The 14,987-nt window shown below is 45.4% G+C and overlaps 1 protein-coding gene across 5 annotated transcripts in view; it reads right to left on the bottom strand.

Moving 5' to 3' along the window:
• Positions 1-813: 813 nt before the first annotated feature.
• Positions 814-14,987, bottom strand: part of UBR4 (ubiquitin protein ligase E3 component n-recognin 4) — an 80,223-nt gene continuing 66,049 nt past the window's right edge. For all 5 annotated transcript variants that reach the window (XM_064470385.1, XM_064470386.1, XM_064470387.1 and 2 more), the window contains 15 exons: positions 14,855-14,982; positions 14,303-14,410; positions 13,955-14,074; positions 13,034-13,224; positions 12,511-12,684; positions 11,890-11,989; positions 11,110-11,328; positions 10,736-10,849; positions 10,265-10,407; positions 9,831-9,956; positions 8,861-9,055; positions 6,698-6,922; positions 2,677-2,767; positions 1,939-2,101; positions 814-1,205 (listed from right to left, as the gene is read on the bottom strand). In XM_064470385.1, the coding sequence (XP_064326455.1) occupies positions 1,141-1,205; positions 1,939-2,101; positions 2,677-2,767; positions 6,698-6,922; positions 8,861-9,055; positions 9,831-9,956; positions 10,265-10,407; positions 10,736-10,849; positions 11,110-11,328; positions 11,890-11,989; positions 12,511-12,684; positions 13,034-13,224; positions 13,955-14,074; positions 14,303-14,410; positions 14,855-14,982 (2,162 nt within the window). In that variant the 3' untranslated portion in view covers positions 814-1,140. The remainder of the gene's footprint in view (positions 1,206-1,938; positions 2,102-2,676; positions 2,768-6,697; positions 6,923-8,860; positions 9,056-9,830; positions 9,957-10,264; positions 10,408-10,735; positions 10,850-11,109; positions 11,329-11,889; positions 11,990-12,510; positions 12,685-13,033; positions 13,225-13,954; positions 14,075-14,302; positions 14,411-14,854; positions 14,983-14,987) is intronic.

The raw sequence follows: 14,987 nt of genomic DNA, 5'->3' as shown, positions 1-14,987 counted from the left end.
TAAAATAATTACTATTTATGGGATGGGACTGTGTTAGGATTGCGGAAATTCAAGTTCAAACAGAGACGAGGAAGACAGGGAAAGCTTTATTAGATTCCAGCTTAACCAGGTGGCAGCTGGGTTACAGGACAGCAGAACTGGTGGTAAAGGTAAGTTACCAGCATGCACAACTGGGTGAGAAACGGCAAGGCTGTATTCAGAGCAGGTACTTGGCTTCAGGTCAGGGCAAGCACACCAAAATGCAAGCTATCGAAGGGGCAAGCGGCCGGCTCAGGACATGTGTTCCATGCGTTTTGCTGAAGCTGAAAATTTTACCAGGGAGAAGATAAATTCTACGTCAGTAGCACCCCTGCGAGAGAGAACGTCGCCATCAGTACTACACGACCGGAGGCAAAACCCCGCGTGCTTGCTCTGAATACAGCCTTGGGGAGAGTAAAGTCAGGAAAGACACCGTGATATGCAACATGCCTCGGAGAGGGGTAACACGAAGCGCCAGGGGAGGTGACTGCGGCTGGGACAGCTGCCCACACCCAGGTGAAGAAGGGGTGGAAGGAAACACTGTCCCTGCAGTCCACGAGTCTAAGGCTTGTGTCCCACAAGAGGAAACCTGCTCTGCATGTACAATCAGTAAAGACAGTGTCAGTCTGCTTCCTTGCTCGCTATGAGCCTTTTGTTTCCTGTGTCTCCTTGTCCAGACTATGGGCCAGAAAGAGCAGCAGCTCTGAGCCCTGAGAGAAGGAGCTCTGAAAGAAAAGATGAGAAAGAGCTTGGCATTTAGGCTACTGCATGGTTAAAGTACTAGTCAAATCCATCTTACCCATTTGTTCGATTTATTTAACTTCAAAGAGGTGCACACTAAAGCATTAAGATTTACTGGTTTGGATTCCTCTCTGTACAAGTTCTTTCAACCAGCTTCAATAACACAAGGCTTTACAGATAGGAGCACTGAAATACAAGATAAACCAAATCTAAATCACTCCAAGAAGAAAAACTGTAGGGAAAAAAAAAAAAGCCAAAAAAACGCCCAAAACAAAAAAACTGCAGCACTCCTCAGGGAAGGGACAGACTGCACAAGCAGGAACACAAAGGGATGGAAGGCAAGCTAGTGTAGTCTCTGCCCAACGCTTCTGTGCTGGCGGCTCAGGGGATGGAGTTCAAAAGATCCTTGAGGAAGCTGTCAGGATCATTGATTTCTGATAAGAGCCCTTTAAACAAAAGAAGACAATACAGAATAATTAGATCCACAAAGCGGTTTCTCCTGCCCACATTAGGGATCTGTGCTAGGGCATGTGTAAGTTAGTAACGACAGCTGCAATCTTATTTTAAGTATGGACAAGACAAAGATAAACCCTTGTTGGATGCATGTGCAGAAGGGACCAAAGTGTGTACGTTAAATCCATATGGCACTTGCTCTCGTGCGACAGAGCTACTACAGGGACCCTGCTAGCTGGCTGCCTGGCAGCTGCCTGCCTTCAACAGTGCGAGGCTGGCCTGGGACACTACTAACTCCTAAGGGAAGAAGAGTAGCCTCTTGGCGCATTGATTTTCAGCATCTCCTGTCTCCTGGGGATACCAAAATCCCTATGGCTGGAACTCTCACTGCACTGAACTACTGCCTCTGTCACATCTGTTTATCAGCCTTCAAACCACATGTACCCAAACCCACCCTTAAGTTGTTACGTCAGTATGTATGTTTAACAGGGCAGGGGGAGGACCCGCAGGATCAAGTGAGAGAAATTATCCTGTCTGGGGATGCTCAAGCGTGTCTCCCAACTGTTTTTGAAATAGCTTAGGCAATAGCTGGAGGGCTGAGGTCTTCTCCTCTCACTGCCTCGTACAAACAAGCTGCTGCAGCAGTGTCAGGAATGCTGCTGTCTCAAGCAAGCAGCGGTCACGAGTTGCATAAGACAGCCTATAAAAGGGAAAGCACACACTTACCAGCCACATCCAAAAACTCGGAAAACGTTTCAACTGGCATGAACTCCTCCTGGAAGGTTTTCAGGGCCTTGTCTGCAGCTTCGTGTATTGGCATGTCATTGTGTCGTATGAATTCAGCAAGAGAGTAGGACCAGCCTCCCTCCGTGTTACTGGTAGGCACCTTCTACGTACGAGAGGGGAAAATGGGACCAAATCAGGGCAAAACCAACTATTTAGTAGAGTAACTGCAGACCCAGATGCCTTCTCCTGTTGCTCTTGGACTTGCGTCCCCTGCCTCTTATAAGCAAGCCACACAGAAAGTTACCCCATATGTGACTCTAGAACCCTTTTGTACAGAATGCAAACAAGGTCGCAGGCGTTTCCTCACCCTAATTATTTAACCCTCTTTGGAAGCTGCAAGTTTCTTTCTGGTGGATGCCCCTACCTCCTTCCTTACCCAACTGCTTCCCTGGCCCAGCTCTGCATGTCCTTGCTTTAGTGAACGATGAACAGAAAAAATAAGCAAACACAGGAGGAGTGCTGCGAACTGGAGAAGTCCCTCAATCCTTCAGACACCAAATTGCAAGGGGTACAGTAAGCACAGGCAGCCTCTTGCGGCCTTTCTGCTCATACAAGGTGACATTTTATGTTTACAAGGATCTTGGAAAAAGGGGTTTCAAACTCTACCTTTTATTTCAAATGCATGTAGGTGCTCAGGTTTGAAAGCTGATGCAGATGAACTTCCATGTTTTTTCTTACCTTGAACATGTTGTAAATGAGATCTACTAGGGCCCAGAAGAGAAGGCCAGAGCGGTACGTTGCGTATTCCTTCACTGTCTTATCCGCCAGTCTAGGAAGATAATGAAATCAATCTTTGAGTTAATCACTTTACTATGCTTCGGTAACCGATTTGATGAATAGTATGAAAGCTGAAGCGGCCAAAAAGCCTATCAATGATGCACAAGGGGAATGGCTCCAAGTAAGCTTTGCCGTGTGCTCTTGGACACAAAACAAGCATTAGGCATCCGTAAGTTCTGTGCAATGATTCCTATGGGTAGGAAGTCGCTTTACCAGCTGTGCCTAGTGTAACCAAAACAGGCAATAAAACCTTATTTCAGCGGAAGAAAACAGGCAGAGAGGGAAGTGTGCTGCTAAGACTATGTAGGAAGACAACAGCAAAGTCAGAAAGAACACCACACAGCCCCCATTCGTATGCTCTCCAGCACATTCCTGAAGGAATAACTAACTCTAGGTTTCAGACACAGTCTGTATCAACGACAGAGAACGTATTTTTGCTTCTAACTCACAAAGTGTTTTTGAAAGACGCTGAGCAAAATATCTTGCCCTTGAAGAAATGGAGGAATTTCTATTTAATATCTTCTTGGTTATCCTATCGCCATGAAAGGACTCGTGCTTTGGGAAATTCAGCAACTGGCTGGAGAAATGCTATAAAAGGTGCAGAGCTGTCCTGGGATAGCTGCTCCCGAAGTTTACAGGATTAATCACAAACAGGTTCTGGCAAGGCGGAACCTCCTGCCAGCAACTCTAATGGGTTTGGAATTTTCTTGCATGTGTTTCTCAGGTACATCTGCCTCCATCACATGCCGCTTCCTGCTTGCTGCTTAAAAGCTTTTTATTTTTTCCCCCAAAAAGCCCTTTTTTATTCATCTCAAACTAGCTCAGCTGTCACTGACACAAGTCAGCAAGACAAAAGGATGTCATCTGACCACGGGTCTGACTGCAATCTGCCAAAGTCGGGGGTTTTGGGGGGAAATGAACATTTTGCTGCTCTTATTCTAAAAGGCTACATTTGTGTGTCTGCTCTTAAAACAGTTGGCTTGGTAGGTGGCAGTCTGCTTGGGCAGCTAGGCTTAATTATTTAAAGGAAAACCAATTAGTAAAGGTGACTAAATTTCCACGGGAAGAACAGCAACTTAGAGCGAGGCTAATTCTAGACTCCCAAATACTGCAAGACAGAGTTTCCTTTTATGTGAATGGTTTTGATCTAATTGGAGTCTGCTCCTTTAATTGAAAACTAAAAGGCCCTTGTGGGTTAAGTCTGGTAGCTACCTCCTGGAACAGCTACTTCATATAATAGCTGCTGCATTTTCATTAATGTAAGTTGGTTCAGGCTCATCAGCTATGCATGGATTGCCAGCAGAAAGTTAAGGCATTAACACTTTGGGAGCCTGGCTTCTCCCATGAATATTTTAGAAAGGTCAGTCAGGAGCAAAGAGAAAAAAAATCAAAGGGATATCTTCCTCCCAAACTCCAGATAAAAGCTATACTGCAAAGTGTCTATAGATTTTTTTCAGGCAGAATTCTTGGTTCAGTAATAACAAGCAGGTAATTGGTCACTTGATTCAGTCCTTTAGAATTTAAAAAATATATTTAAAAAAAAAAAGAACAAGAAGCTGGGGCAGGGTCTGGAGCACAAGTGTGCTGGGGGGCGGCTGAGGGGGCTGGGGGGGTTTAGCCTGGAGAAGGGGGGGCTGAGGGGAGCCCTTCTCGCTCTCTGCAGCTGCCTGAGAGGGGCTGGAGTGAGGGGGGGTCGGTCTCTGCTCCCAGGTCACCAGTGACAGGTGAGAGGGAACAGCCTCAAGCTGCACCAGGGGAGGTTTAGGTTGGGTATTGGGAAAATGCCTTCCCTGCCAGAGCGGTCAGGCCCTGGCACAGGCTGCCCAGAGAGGGGGGGGAGTCACCATCCCTGGGGGTGCACAAACAACATGTAGACGTGGCACTTCAGGACATGGTTTAGGAGGCCTGGGGGTGTTGGGTTGGGGGTTGGCCTTGATGATTTTCCAGCCTTAATAATTCTGTGAACAAACCCAGAACTCCTATCCATCCTGGTAATTTCACCTCTGGGTTTAAATACAAAGTGTTTCTGAAACCCAGAAGGTACTGAGTATCCCTCACTTTTGTCTTGCAGACAAACTGCAATAGGGGTGGCTTCTGGTGGAGGAAAAAAAGAAGACATTTTTGGCTAGATTCTCCTCAAATCTGTCTTACACTGACTAATCCAGCTGAGCAGTTGGACAAAACACCTAACCACAGGACAGGGCACAGGCAGTAGTTGTTGCCTTCATTTAAGTATGAGGGAATGCAGAGTATTACCTGCATCTTCACTAATAAGATTTACAGGCCCTTTTTAGGATCACGAATTGATCCTCGGCCACTTTCAGGTGCACTGTTGGTTCCTATAGCGACATTTTTCCATCTCCCCCAGTAAAGGTTGCAGTGAGTCCTTGTGTCTCTTTAACCTTCAGTCCACACCGCCTTGGTGTACTCTGAATGGTGGTGCTCCCAGCTCACACCCTTGTACTGCCTCCTATGTGGAATGCTAATTTTCATCTTTTGTATGCAGACATATTACTCTGACGTTACAGACGCCAGCTTCCTCTTTGCCTTAGCCTACAGATTCAAGGTGTTGGCACGTATCTGCAGAGCATTTCACCATCCATCACCCTCTTCCTGATTTTCCACAAGAATAAATAAGCACAGACCTTGGAAATAAAAATTGCCATATTTCTATGTCTGAGAGGTATTATCAGCGGAAGGCTTTGTGCTCTCTTAAGTCTGCAGGGATTAAAGAAAGCCCTTGAATAAACCTTGACATAATTCCTGAGAACTATTTCTTAGTGTTTTCCCCTGAAATTCCAGAGATTGGATGGTTTAGCTGGAAGCTTCTTGCTATGTCTGTTTCAATATGCTTTTAGTACATACATGCTTAGAGATAAGTTGGGAAGGGAACAGAATAATTTGCTGAGGGTTTTAAAAAACACCGAACATCCACAGCAAGCCCACGCGGGGCTTTGCTTTCCCAGTCTCTTTCACAGGCCACACGGAAAGCTGCATGTCCTTGTGTCTGAGAAAGCAGACCTCCACCGTACTATCTCCTGTAACTGCTAAACCTCCTTTCCCAGAACTCAGGCAGGGTGGTGGAAATAGGAGATACAAGCACAGAGCAGGCTGAGCTTGAACAGCAGAAGCTAGCACAGAAATCAATACAGGAGCCCCTTTAAGGGCTCTTGTGCTTTTGATGCCTCTAATAGCATTGATGCATGCTGTGTTGTGTGTTAGTACAATGTAATGACTTTATCAAACACATAATTAATGTCATCAGAATAAGAATGCCCTTTAAGGCGACTTAGAATAATAATGAATTTATTCCTAATTATGACAGCTATTAAAAATCTTCTTTTCAGAAACTGGAATTCCCTTTCCTTCTCTGGAAATATGTGCTTTTGTCAGGCAGGCACAGCCACTTATTCTTGTACTTCAAGTGCCTGACAGCTGCTATTGATTTTTTTCTTTTTTAAAAGCAAAGGCATTTTATTTCTATTTCTATTTTTCTATTTAAGGAAGCTGGTGCATTCATCAAAAGAGCACAGAAACAGCTTCTTTAGGAAGGCAAGCAGAAGGCATGCTAGCAGCTCTGAAACACCACACAACAGAAGTTTCTACAGTGTTTCACTTGAGGTGGGGGGGGAATAATAAACATCTCACCATTTTCCTACTTTTAGCTATACCTCTAGGAAAAGCATCATTTCTACCAACCAACTGACTGATCTGCTCCAAAAAACATCCAGAATTGAATGCTCCTGCTCATACCTCTGCAACGCCGAGTACAAAGCGACTCAGAAGGGTTAATATCTGCTGTTCTAAAATATGCACGCGCTCCTTTCCTTAGCTCCCCGTAAGCTGCCGTGTGGCTCTGACTACCGTGACAGTAATGTGAGTAAGCTGGCAGCTGCGGAGCAGCAGCAGGGTCGTGGCTAACCTGCTGGCTCCCCCTGGTGACACCACTCGCGCGTGGGAGGTGATGAGGAGCCTCTTGAGGATTTCCACTCGCATGGCTTTCCACTTCTCGGGGGGCGAGATGTGCAGCGCCAGCACGGTGTAGTAATGGGGCCCGTCCACCTCGTAGGCACTCTCCACCCACTTCTCTTTGGGGTGCTCCAGGAAGCTCTGGAGGTTTTTCTCCTCCCTCGAAGTTGCTCGAGTTCTGAAACACAAGAAAAGCTTCAGCAGCTGCTCTGGCTCTTACACGCTCATTTGCTACATCTCAGCAGCTTTTTATAAAGGAAACACAGGAAAAAGCAGCGCTAGCTTTGCACTATCGGGATTTTCCCATATTCCTCCACTGGTTCGGTATCTGCTCCCAGTGAAGCATACAAGCCTAGCACACTCACTCTTCCTTGGAGCTGTGTATAGTCTGGAGAGGTTTGCAAGGCAGTTGGTATTGCCCCAATAGGACAATACTACTGTAGAGCTTTTTTCCCCTTTTTTGAAGGAAAAAAACCAGAGCCAGGCCAGCCAGTCCATGTGTTCAGGTTGTACTGTCTCCCATCTGACACTAAGCACGTGAGTTCAGCTCCTACAGCCAGACCTTAGAATCAATTTAGGTTATTCATCTACCACAAAAGCAATCACGGAGAAGATACAGGCCAATTTCAAAACCAAGAAAATAATGTATTTACTGTAAGCTTATATAATTTTTTCCTTTCCCCTAGCTCCAGTCTCTTCAGGAGTCCTGACACCCCAGAGCTGACCGTGAAAACTCCGTGTTACAGTAGACCTTGCGAAGATGTTTCACACTTCACCACAGTCTATTACTCTACTTCATCAGGAAGAGGCTGCCAGCCAGGTAGGTCCCTCGATTTTTAAGTTAGATACGCCCTCCCTATCAGTAAGGTATAAAGTAGTATCCCTAGCAGATAAAGCTGTGCCTGGGTGCCAGCGTTGTGCGACCTTTTAATTTGTTACATGATGCAGCTGGTAGCCAACTAGTAGCTCTTCATTTTCCCCATTTAATATCGCACATGTCTTGAGGAAAAAAAAAAATCTATGTCTGGAAACTACATAATGCATTTTTATACAACAGCCGCACAGCGGGTTCTGGGCTCTCTGGTGCCAGTAAGCAGACTAACGAGATGAAAAGAATAGTTTCATTTATTTGTCTCCCAAGGGACTCAGAAAACAATAGCACAGGGATCTGGAGATAGATATTAAAAACAATAGACAAATTGTATTAGGGCCAAAACATTGATTAGTTCCAGGCAGGAAAGTGAGAGAGATTTCATTGCACTCCATTTGGAGTGACCTTGGTTGAAGAGGCGTATCTTTTAACATTTATACCCTCATCTAATTAGCATTACTTTCTAGTATCTAACTACACAAATAAAAGGCGTATCGGCATCACATTTTCACGTGGGGTACTGTATTACCAGAACCAGCTCAGGCATTCCAAAGCATTTAGGTGCCTATAGATTTGTACACTTCGACATAGGGTCAAGCCAAAGCACGCCCTCATCTTATTGTGCTTTGCATAAATACGACCTTACTGAAAGACTTCAGCAGAAGTGTTCCTATGCTGCTGTTTATTGGCAAAATAATAATAACAACAATTATCATTATTAAATAATAATCTTAAAAATGTCAGGAAGGTCTGATGGACCTGAACACTAAAGGAGAATTCCAGTATGTCAAAACTGGAAACAAAACTGATTGTGATGGTTTAACACCGGATAAAATGATACCAGTGTTAAGTTCTCAACTAACAACAATTCCTTCATCACAGTGTCTCTCTTCCGTCTGCTCCAGAGAAAATTAAGCTGGCAGTGTTTCTTTAATCTAATAACCCTGTTGCTCACCCCAGAGGTAATAATTAAATCTAGAATGGAAAGAGAAGCTAATTCCCAATTGCTTTTACTCAATAGGTTCCCTGTTATCCTGCATGTTCAGGCGGCAACGCTTTACTCCAAACAATGTAAACCTCTATCAGTCTGCTTAAGATGTGCAATTTCAATCCTCCTGAAACTTTTGTGTCGTTTCCCACCTTTCTTGCCACATACGTGTAACAAAGCCCAGCTGCAGCCCTTATAGACCTTTCGGAGACTTAAGAGTGGAAGGCAGAGGTTCTTGCTAAGAGAAAGGTACTGACGTGTTGAGGACGTAGAGCACCGTGTGGATTATGTAGGGAATGAGGTGTATGTTGCTCTCCCTTCCTCCTCCCCCAGTATCTACGCTGAATGATTGCTCCATCGCAAAACGGAGAAATAGCAGTTTAATGTCATGGACATTGAGCTGGTAGGTGGGTTCCCGCTGCCCTGTGCATTCCTGGAGGTACGTGTTGTGTCTGAAAAACAGCAGTAAGTGTTACTTTACTAAAAATATTAATAAAGTTTCTTCTTCCACAGCATAGCTCAGAATCCAAGCAAGTATTTCACATAAAAGATTTAAAGAATGAAGAGGATATAAAAATGCAAGCACTGCTACCTTCGGTTAACCTCCCCAAAGGGAGGCTCTCAGCTTACTCTGGCAAATCTAATTCCATCTGCATACATATATACGCTCATCGATACTATTTTCCTATGTCCAGGGCTTGGGATACAGCCCCCTGGCTGAACTGCATTAAAGATGTTACCACACCCGATTTCTAACGTGGCCGTACAAACCCAGCGCAAGGTGGACCAGAATACTGACAACAGGATGAACCATCTCCACCTGCTCTGGGTTAAGTGGTCAGGCCACCGTAACTCACTGCCATCCAACGGGGGTTTGGAAATCTGCACAAGGGAACCCGCTGCTGTCAGACAGGTTTCTTTTGTAAAGCAGGGGGTCACTGGGCCGCAAACAAATCAAGATAGTTACTGCATACTGCATCTTCAGGACTCATGGGGGGCTAAGGAGGTAACGAATTTGTTTATTTATATGAAGCCAAGGAGCAAACAGACACCTGCACTTTTTAAGGAGATGTACTCTTGGATGGCAGAATCTGAAATGGCTCGGGTTTACTCAGATTTAGCTGCTATCATATTTGATTCCATGGTTTGAAACTAGCATGCCTCTGTGATAATGTACTGACTCACCCACCCAAATGCTAAACAGCTCGAGAAGTAACTTCTACTCACCGTGCTAAGCAAGTAGCAAAAGCAGACTCTGGCACATGAGGTCCCCAGACTGGCAGGAGCCCGTTACACTTGGTGTTGGCATTTTGTAGGGCTGCACTCTCCCATTCTTCACGGCCACGAGCAAGTCTGCATTGACAAAACAAGCCACACCCAGGCAAGTTAGAAGTATGCAAGTTTTTGGCTAAGAAACCATCAAAACCTCATAATTCTGCAGCTTCTTTAAATTACGGACTTCATTTTTCTGCATCCAGGCCTGATCTCTATTTGGGATGTTAAAGTAGGCTACAATGGAAGAGCCTATGCCTGTCTCCAGGCTGCAAAGTGATCAACTCATAAGCAAACCCATCCTGAGTTACACGGCCAAGTGCCATGCTCACAAACCACCTTGGAAAATCAAGTCAGCCACCACTATCCAGCTTGTGATCAGAACGTACCTTACAGCTGCAAGGTGACAGTCGTAGTGGACAATGTTGAAGTGAGAGACCGTGCTGTATCCCTGTTGTTTTCGGGGCTTGTTCTCAAACTCCTCTAGTGCAACGCGTTTGGTGAAAGTATAAATACCTAGGACTTTCGTAGGCTGCAATGACACAACACTGGTGTCAAAGATCATTCACTTCTCTAACGGTTCACACTTTGTAGTATTTTGACACTGCACTGAATTCAATCTCTCCCAGTCCCTACCACAAGCTCACACTGATCAAATCTTTTTCTGGCTTTCACTGAAAACGTCCAGCTTTCACTGGCAACTCACTTCCACTTCCGAATCACCTCTGGAATTACTGATCCCAAGAACCAAACCTGAGATATCCTGATCTCCCAGAGCCAACGCACCAACCCTTGTGCAGCCGGGTACCGGCAAGTCCCCTCAGCTGGTGAAAGGGCTTTGCAAATGTATCTCACTTTACCTGAAACTTGTATCCTTCCCGGCAGATGCAGCAAGTCAGACCTGGTTCTTCTATAAGCTCCTCCATCTGTTTAAGCAGCGCAGTCTTGGTCACTACCTGACCCTTCTCATTCGTCTGAAAGAGAGAACACTCAAGCAGGTTAAAAGGACAACGATGACACCACCATCCCCACCACTGTAACAGGAATGCCATTTCCCAGCCTGCTATTAGCAACCGTATTTACTCTCCCAGCAGCACCAGGCAAAGCATGGGCTTGAGCTCTGCAATATTTGTCAGTAAATCATTTTACACAATTCCTTGCGTGGCAGTTCTAGCAAGACAGGAATAAAAGATCACTAGATCGCTAGTCCACTGTCAGTGCAAACAGCCTTTACCGTCATCCCCAGAGTGCCCAAGGCCTTCTGTCTCATTGCCATGGCCATTCGCTTCTTCTCTGCACGCGTCTCCTTCCGGGCAGCATCAATCTTCTTATTCACCTCCGGATGTTCCCTCAGTGCCTCCAGAAGATTCTCCGCTAACGTCCCGATCCCTTCATCGCTAGACACTTGCTCCAGTTTGTGCAGGTTGGTAATCGAGTCGGTACCTATTAGCACCTAATGGGGATTGAAACACAGCACTTTCTTCAGGAAGAGGGTGCACGTGACAGTAACTGTCCCCCCTAATCCCACCCACGACAGCTGAGCAGCAGCACTGATCTGGAACAATTTTTGCCAAGTGTGTTTGCTCCTTCTTTGATGCTCCTACTTTATGGACCCTGGACCCTAAAACTGCGTACGAGACGGGGGCAATTTGCCTCTATACTGGCCATTACTAAGAGGTCAGATGTGGATGTTAGATGAAAAGCATCCTTAAAACAACAATCAGGCCTGAAAAAGCCTATCAATACTGTATATTTCACAGCCCTAATTTACCTTCTCTCCACACTGGTGTGTAAATCTCACACCACACAGAACGAGAAGATATTTAAGTCAAAATCTCTGCCCTTCAGACTTTTCCACACTAGCAGATGATACCTGAAGCTGGTGTCTCTCTCCAAGCCCAAGAAAAAACAGTGTATAATCAACTACTATAGAAATAACTGCTTAGCTACAGCCACAAAAAACAGCGTAAGAAGCCAGCCACGTCCTGCTTGGCTTTCAGGAGAGTCTCCTTACCTGCGTAGCAGGGTGCTGTGTGGCAAGTCCACGGAGCAGGCGCAGGATAAAAGGAAGTGCAGGTCGAGCTAAGAATTTCTTCCATATGTCTGCATCCAAACTGCACAGAAAACAAGAGACAGCAGCTGAAGGGCAGTCACCCGTTCCAAAAAGGCACTTGGCGGTCAGCCAGCAGCACAGCTTGCAGAGCGCAGGCTGCAGGCAAGACAAGCACCCTTCCCCCTGTGTCCCTCCTCCGCTAATGAATGAAGTGACATTCACACTCCCACTTCCCACGTTGTGCACACTGATAGCCATAGTGTCGGCTCTTAGCCTTGGGATTTGCTTTATGTTTGTGAGCTGGCCATCAATGGCAAAAGCTCCATTGCAGTGTAATGGGTAAGGAACAAGCAGGAAACACAAGCATGGCGATATCCAACAAATCAGCTCGGATGGGTATCAAATGGGAAGATTACAGGCTTTTTTAGCCCGTCCCTACAGTGGCACTGCCTCACCAGACCCTCTGCATCACAGCCGTACTCAGTCTAAACGCTTCTGAAAGTAGACTTGTTAACGGCTTTCTTGGAAGATTGTTGCTGTGATCAAATGAGAGAAGGATACACAATAAGTAGCAACGCTTACTTCTTTGCACTGGGAATGTGCTTTTTCATGTAGTCAAGGGCATTCTGCGTAATTCCCTTCTGAAGGATGAGGTCTTTCAGCTGATGGCCATTGCTGTTGTTCTTTATTCCCGCTGCTATTTTACAGAAGCAGTCCAGGAAAACTTTATCATCTCCACTGTGCTCCTCATCATACCTGAATGAAGAGAAGAAATGGCAACTTGGAGGCTCTCCAAGAATCTCTGCCTGTAATTCTCATTATGTTATCGCTGAATGCATGTACCTACTTCAGCTCAGAGACTCAGAAGAACTACTTAGACCCTTGTCACCTCAGAATACACTCTAAAGCCCTGTTTCTCGAGCTACACACTCACATATTTCTTTTAAAAATGGCTTACAAATGAAATAGGAAATTAAGCTTATGCACCAGGAGTCTCTGAAGCTTTGCATTACACTGGAGTAAACATCAATGAGGGGGGAAAAAAGGAATAGACTTGTCAGTACAACTGATTTCACGTGCTTTTAGCTGAAATATGACAACATACTTATCGAAGTTACAGTAGGGCTTGAATCGATCAACCAGAATCTGCATTTTCTCCATTTCCCCGAAGGACAGGTATGGGATGATGCGTAATAGGCCCTGCAAGACGCTGAGATTGGAACGGACAAAAGTGCTGTTAATCTGATCGAGCAACATTACCAGCTGATCTTTGTCACCGGTTAGGAGGAGGTTACCCTGCAAAGGAAGAAGAGCATGATTTATGTTCAGGAATAAATCTACAAATTCAAGAAAACCCTCACTCTAGTAGCTGGTAAGACTCCTCCTGTCTTGAAGGATGAGAGGTCTAGACCCTGATAGCCTGATGAAGAACAAAGCCCAGCCTCATTCCCAAATATCTTACAGAATGGCTGTATCAGCTCTTTTAGCGGACACATGACTTCTTCCACCTACTATAAAAGCATTTTCCAGTCAAAAAGGTCTAATAATTCCAACCCAAAGGTTGTCAGACTCCTATACACCAATAGTTTCAAAAGATGAGTGAGAAGCTCTTCTCATTCTCAGTCTAGTTGAGATATAATTTTTATCCTCAGTTAGCCAGAAAATCAATCCTGTTTTCAACATGTACGAAAACAGTAAAAAAACAGGGCAGTGCTGTGTCTTTTCTTGTCTCTCACTGGCCTGTGGCCCAAAGCAGCAAGGAAGGGATCCAAGCAGTGCCTAACAACCCCCGCCTTGACTGTGCAAGAATCATCCTAAAGAAGCCTCACAGTGCTTTTGGTTCAGGGCACTCCTCTTGGCCTACCTCCGAGGCCTGCTAAGACATGCCAGCAAGCGTAACAAGGGTTAGACTCTCATTAAGCACTCCTCTATGGCTCCTGAAGCTCAGCATCCCTGTAATATGGTATTTGCAAGCCTTGAATCCCAGTCAACATTTCCATTCGTGCACTGAGCCCCAGGCACTCACCTTGTCCTCACTCAGAGGTTCTGCGTTGGATTCATCCAATATGATCTCCATTATACTAAGCACTTGCTCCGCCACGGCCGCTCCTCCGCTGTCCTTGCTTTCCTGCTCAGCCACCAGAGCCTGGAGAAGATGACAGCAGTTATTGTAACACCAGCAGTAACTGGTTTAACTGACCCACACACTTCCACTCACTAGCAGATAAGGAATGGCTAACAGATAATCTGCAGTGCCAGTCCAGCAGTATTTAAGATCTCTTGCAGTTGTCATAAGGCAGCATGACAGACAGAGGTAGTTTAAATTCATTGGAGTCCAAGGAAAACGCTTTATGGAAGTCCTGGTTGTCCTCACCAAGTTAAGAGTTCCCAGCATGACATTCAAAGTGTTCATTTCCGGCTTGACCAACTGCTGACGGTTTATTTTCACCTTCACACAGTAACTGAACAGTTTCAACAGCACCTACAAAATACAGAGAATGCATTCTTTACAGTACCTTCAAAACAAGCAGGAGGATTTTGCTGAAACTAGAAGCACCCAATAATAGAGCTAGTTCCCAGACTTCCTGGGCAAAGTACAAGCCAGATTTTTTGACCAATGTTAACCTTATGACAGCTTTGGTTTTTAAGTAAGGCCAAGGCAGAAAACAATCACCCTAGCAAGACAGGATTCAGTCTTACCGACTCCTCAGCTTTTACACGCTTCAAGGTCTTTGTAAAGAATTGTTAACCAAGAGGAACGGGAGAGGGAAAGAAGCAATTTCTCAGATTTTCATAAATTAGTGAATTGAAAGCTCTGCTCCAACCCTTAAACTGCAACACGAGGCAGGCAACTAAACTTCACTAACATTTGTGGCATTTTCCAGCACATAACTCCTGACCCCAAAGAACAGAGGCTGAGACTCACAGTTAAGAGGTGCCGGCCTTGTTTGAAGTCTTTAATTCCCGTCAGTCTGTTGAGCATGCACTCCAAGCCTCCGCACTGGGCCATGACACCCGCCATCTTGTAAACTTCCTCCTCATCCTCCTCTTCATCTACA

The sequence above is a fragment of the Phalacrocorax carbo genome, chromosome 20 (assembly GCF_963921805.1).
Source record: "Phalacrocorax carbo chromosome 20, bPhaCar2.1, whole genome shotgun sequence".
Taxonomy (NCBI): domain Eukaryota; kingdom Metazoa; phylum Chordata; class Aves; order Suliformes; family Phalacrocoracidae; genus Phalacrocorax; species Phalacrocorax carbo.
This window is presented reverse-complemented; position numbering and strand designations above follow the sequence as displayed.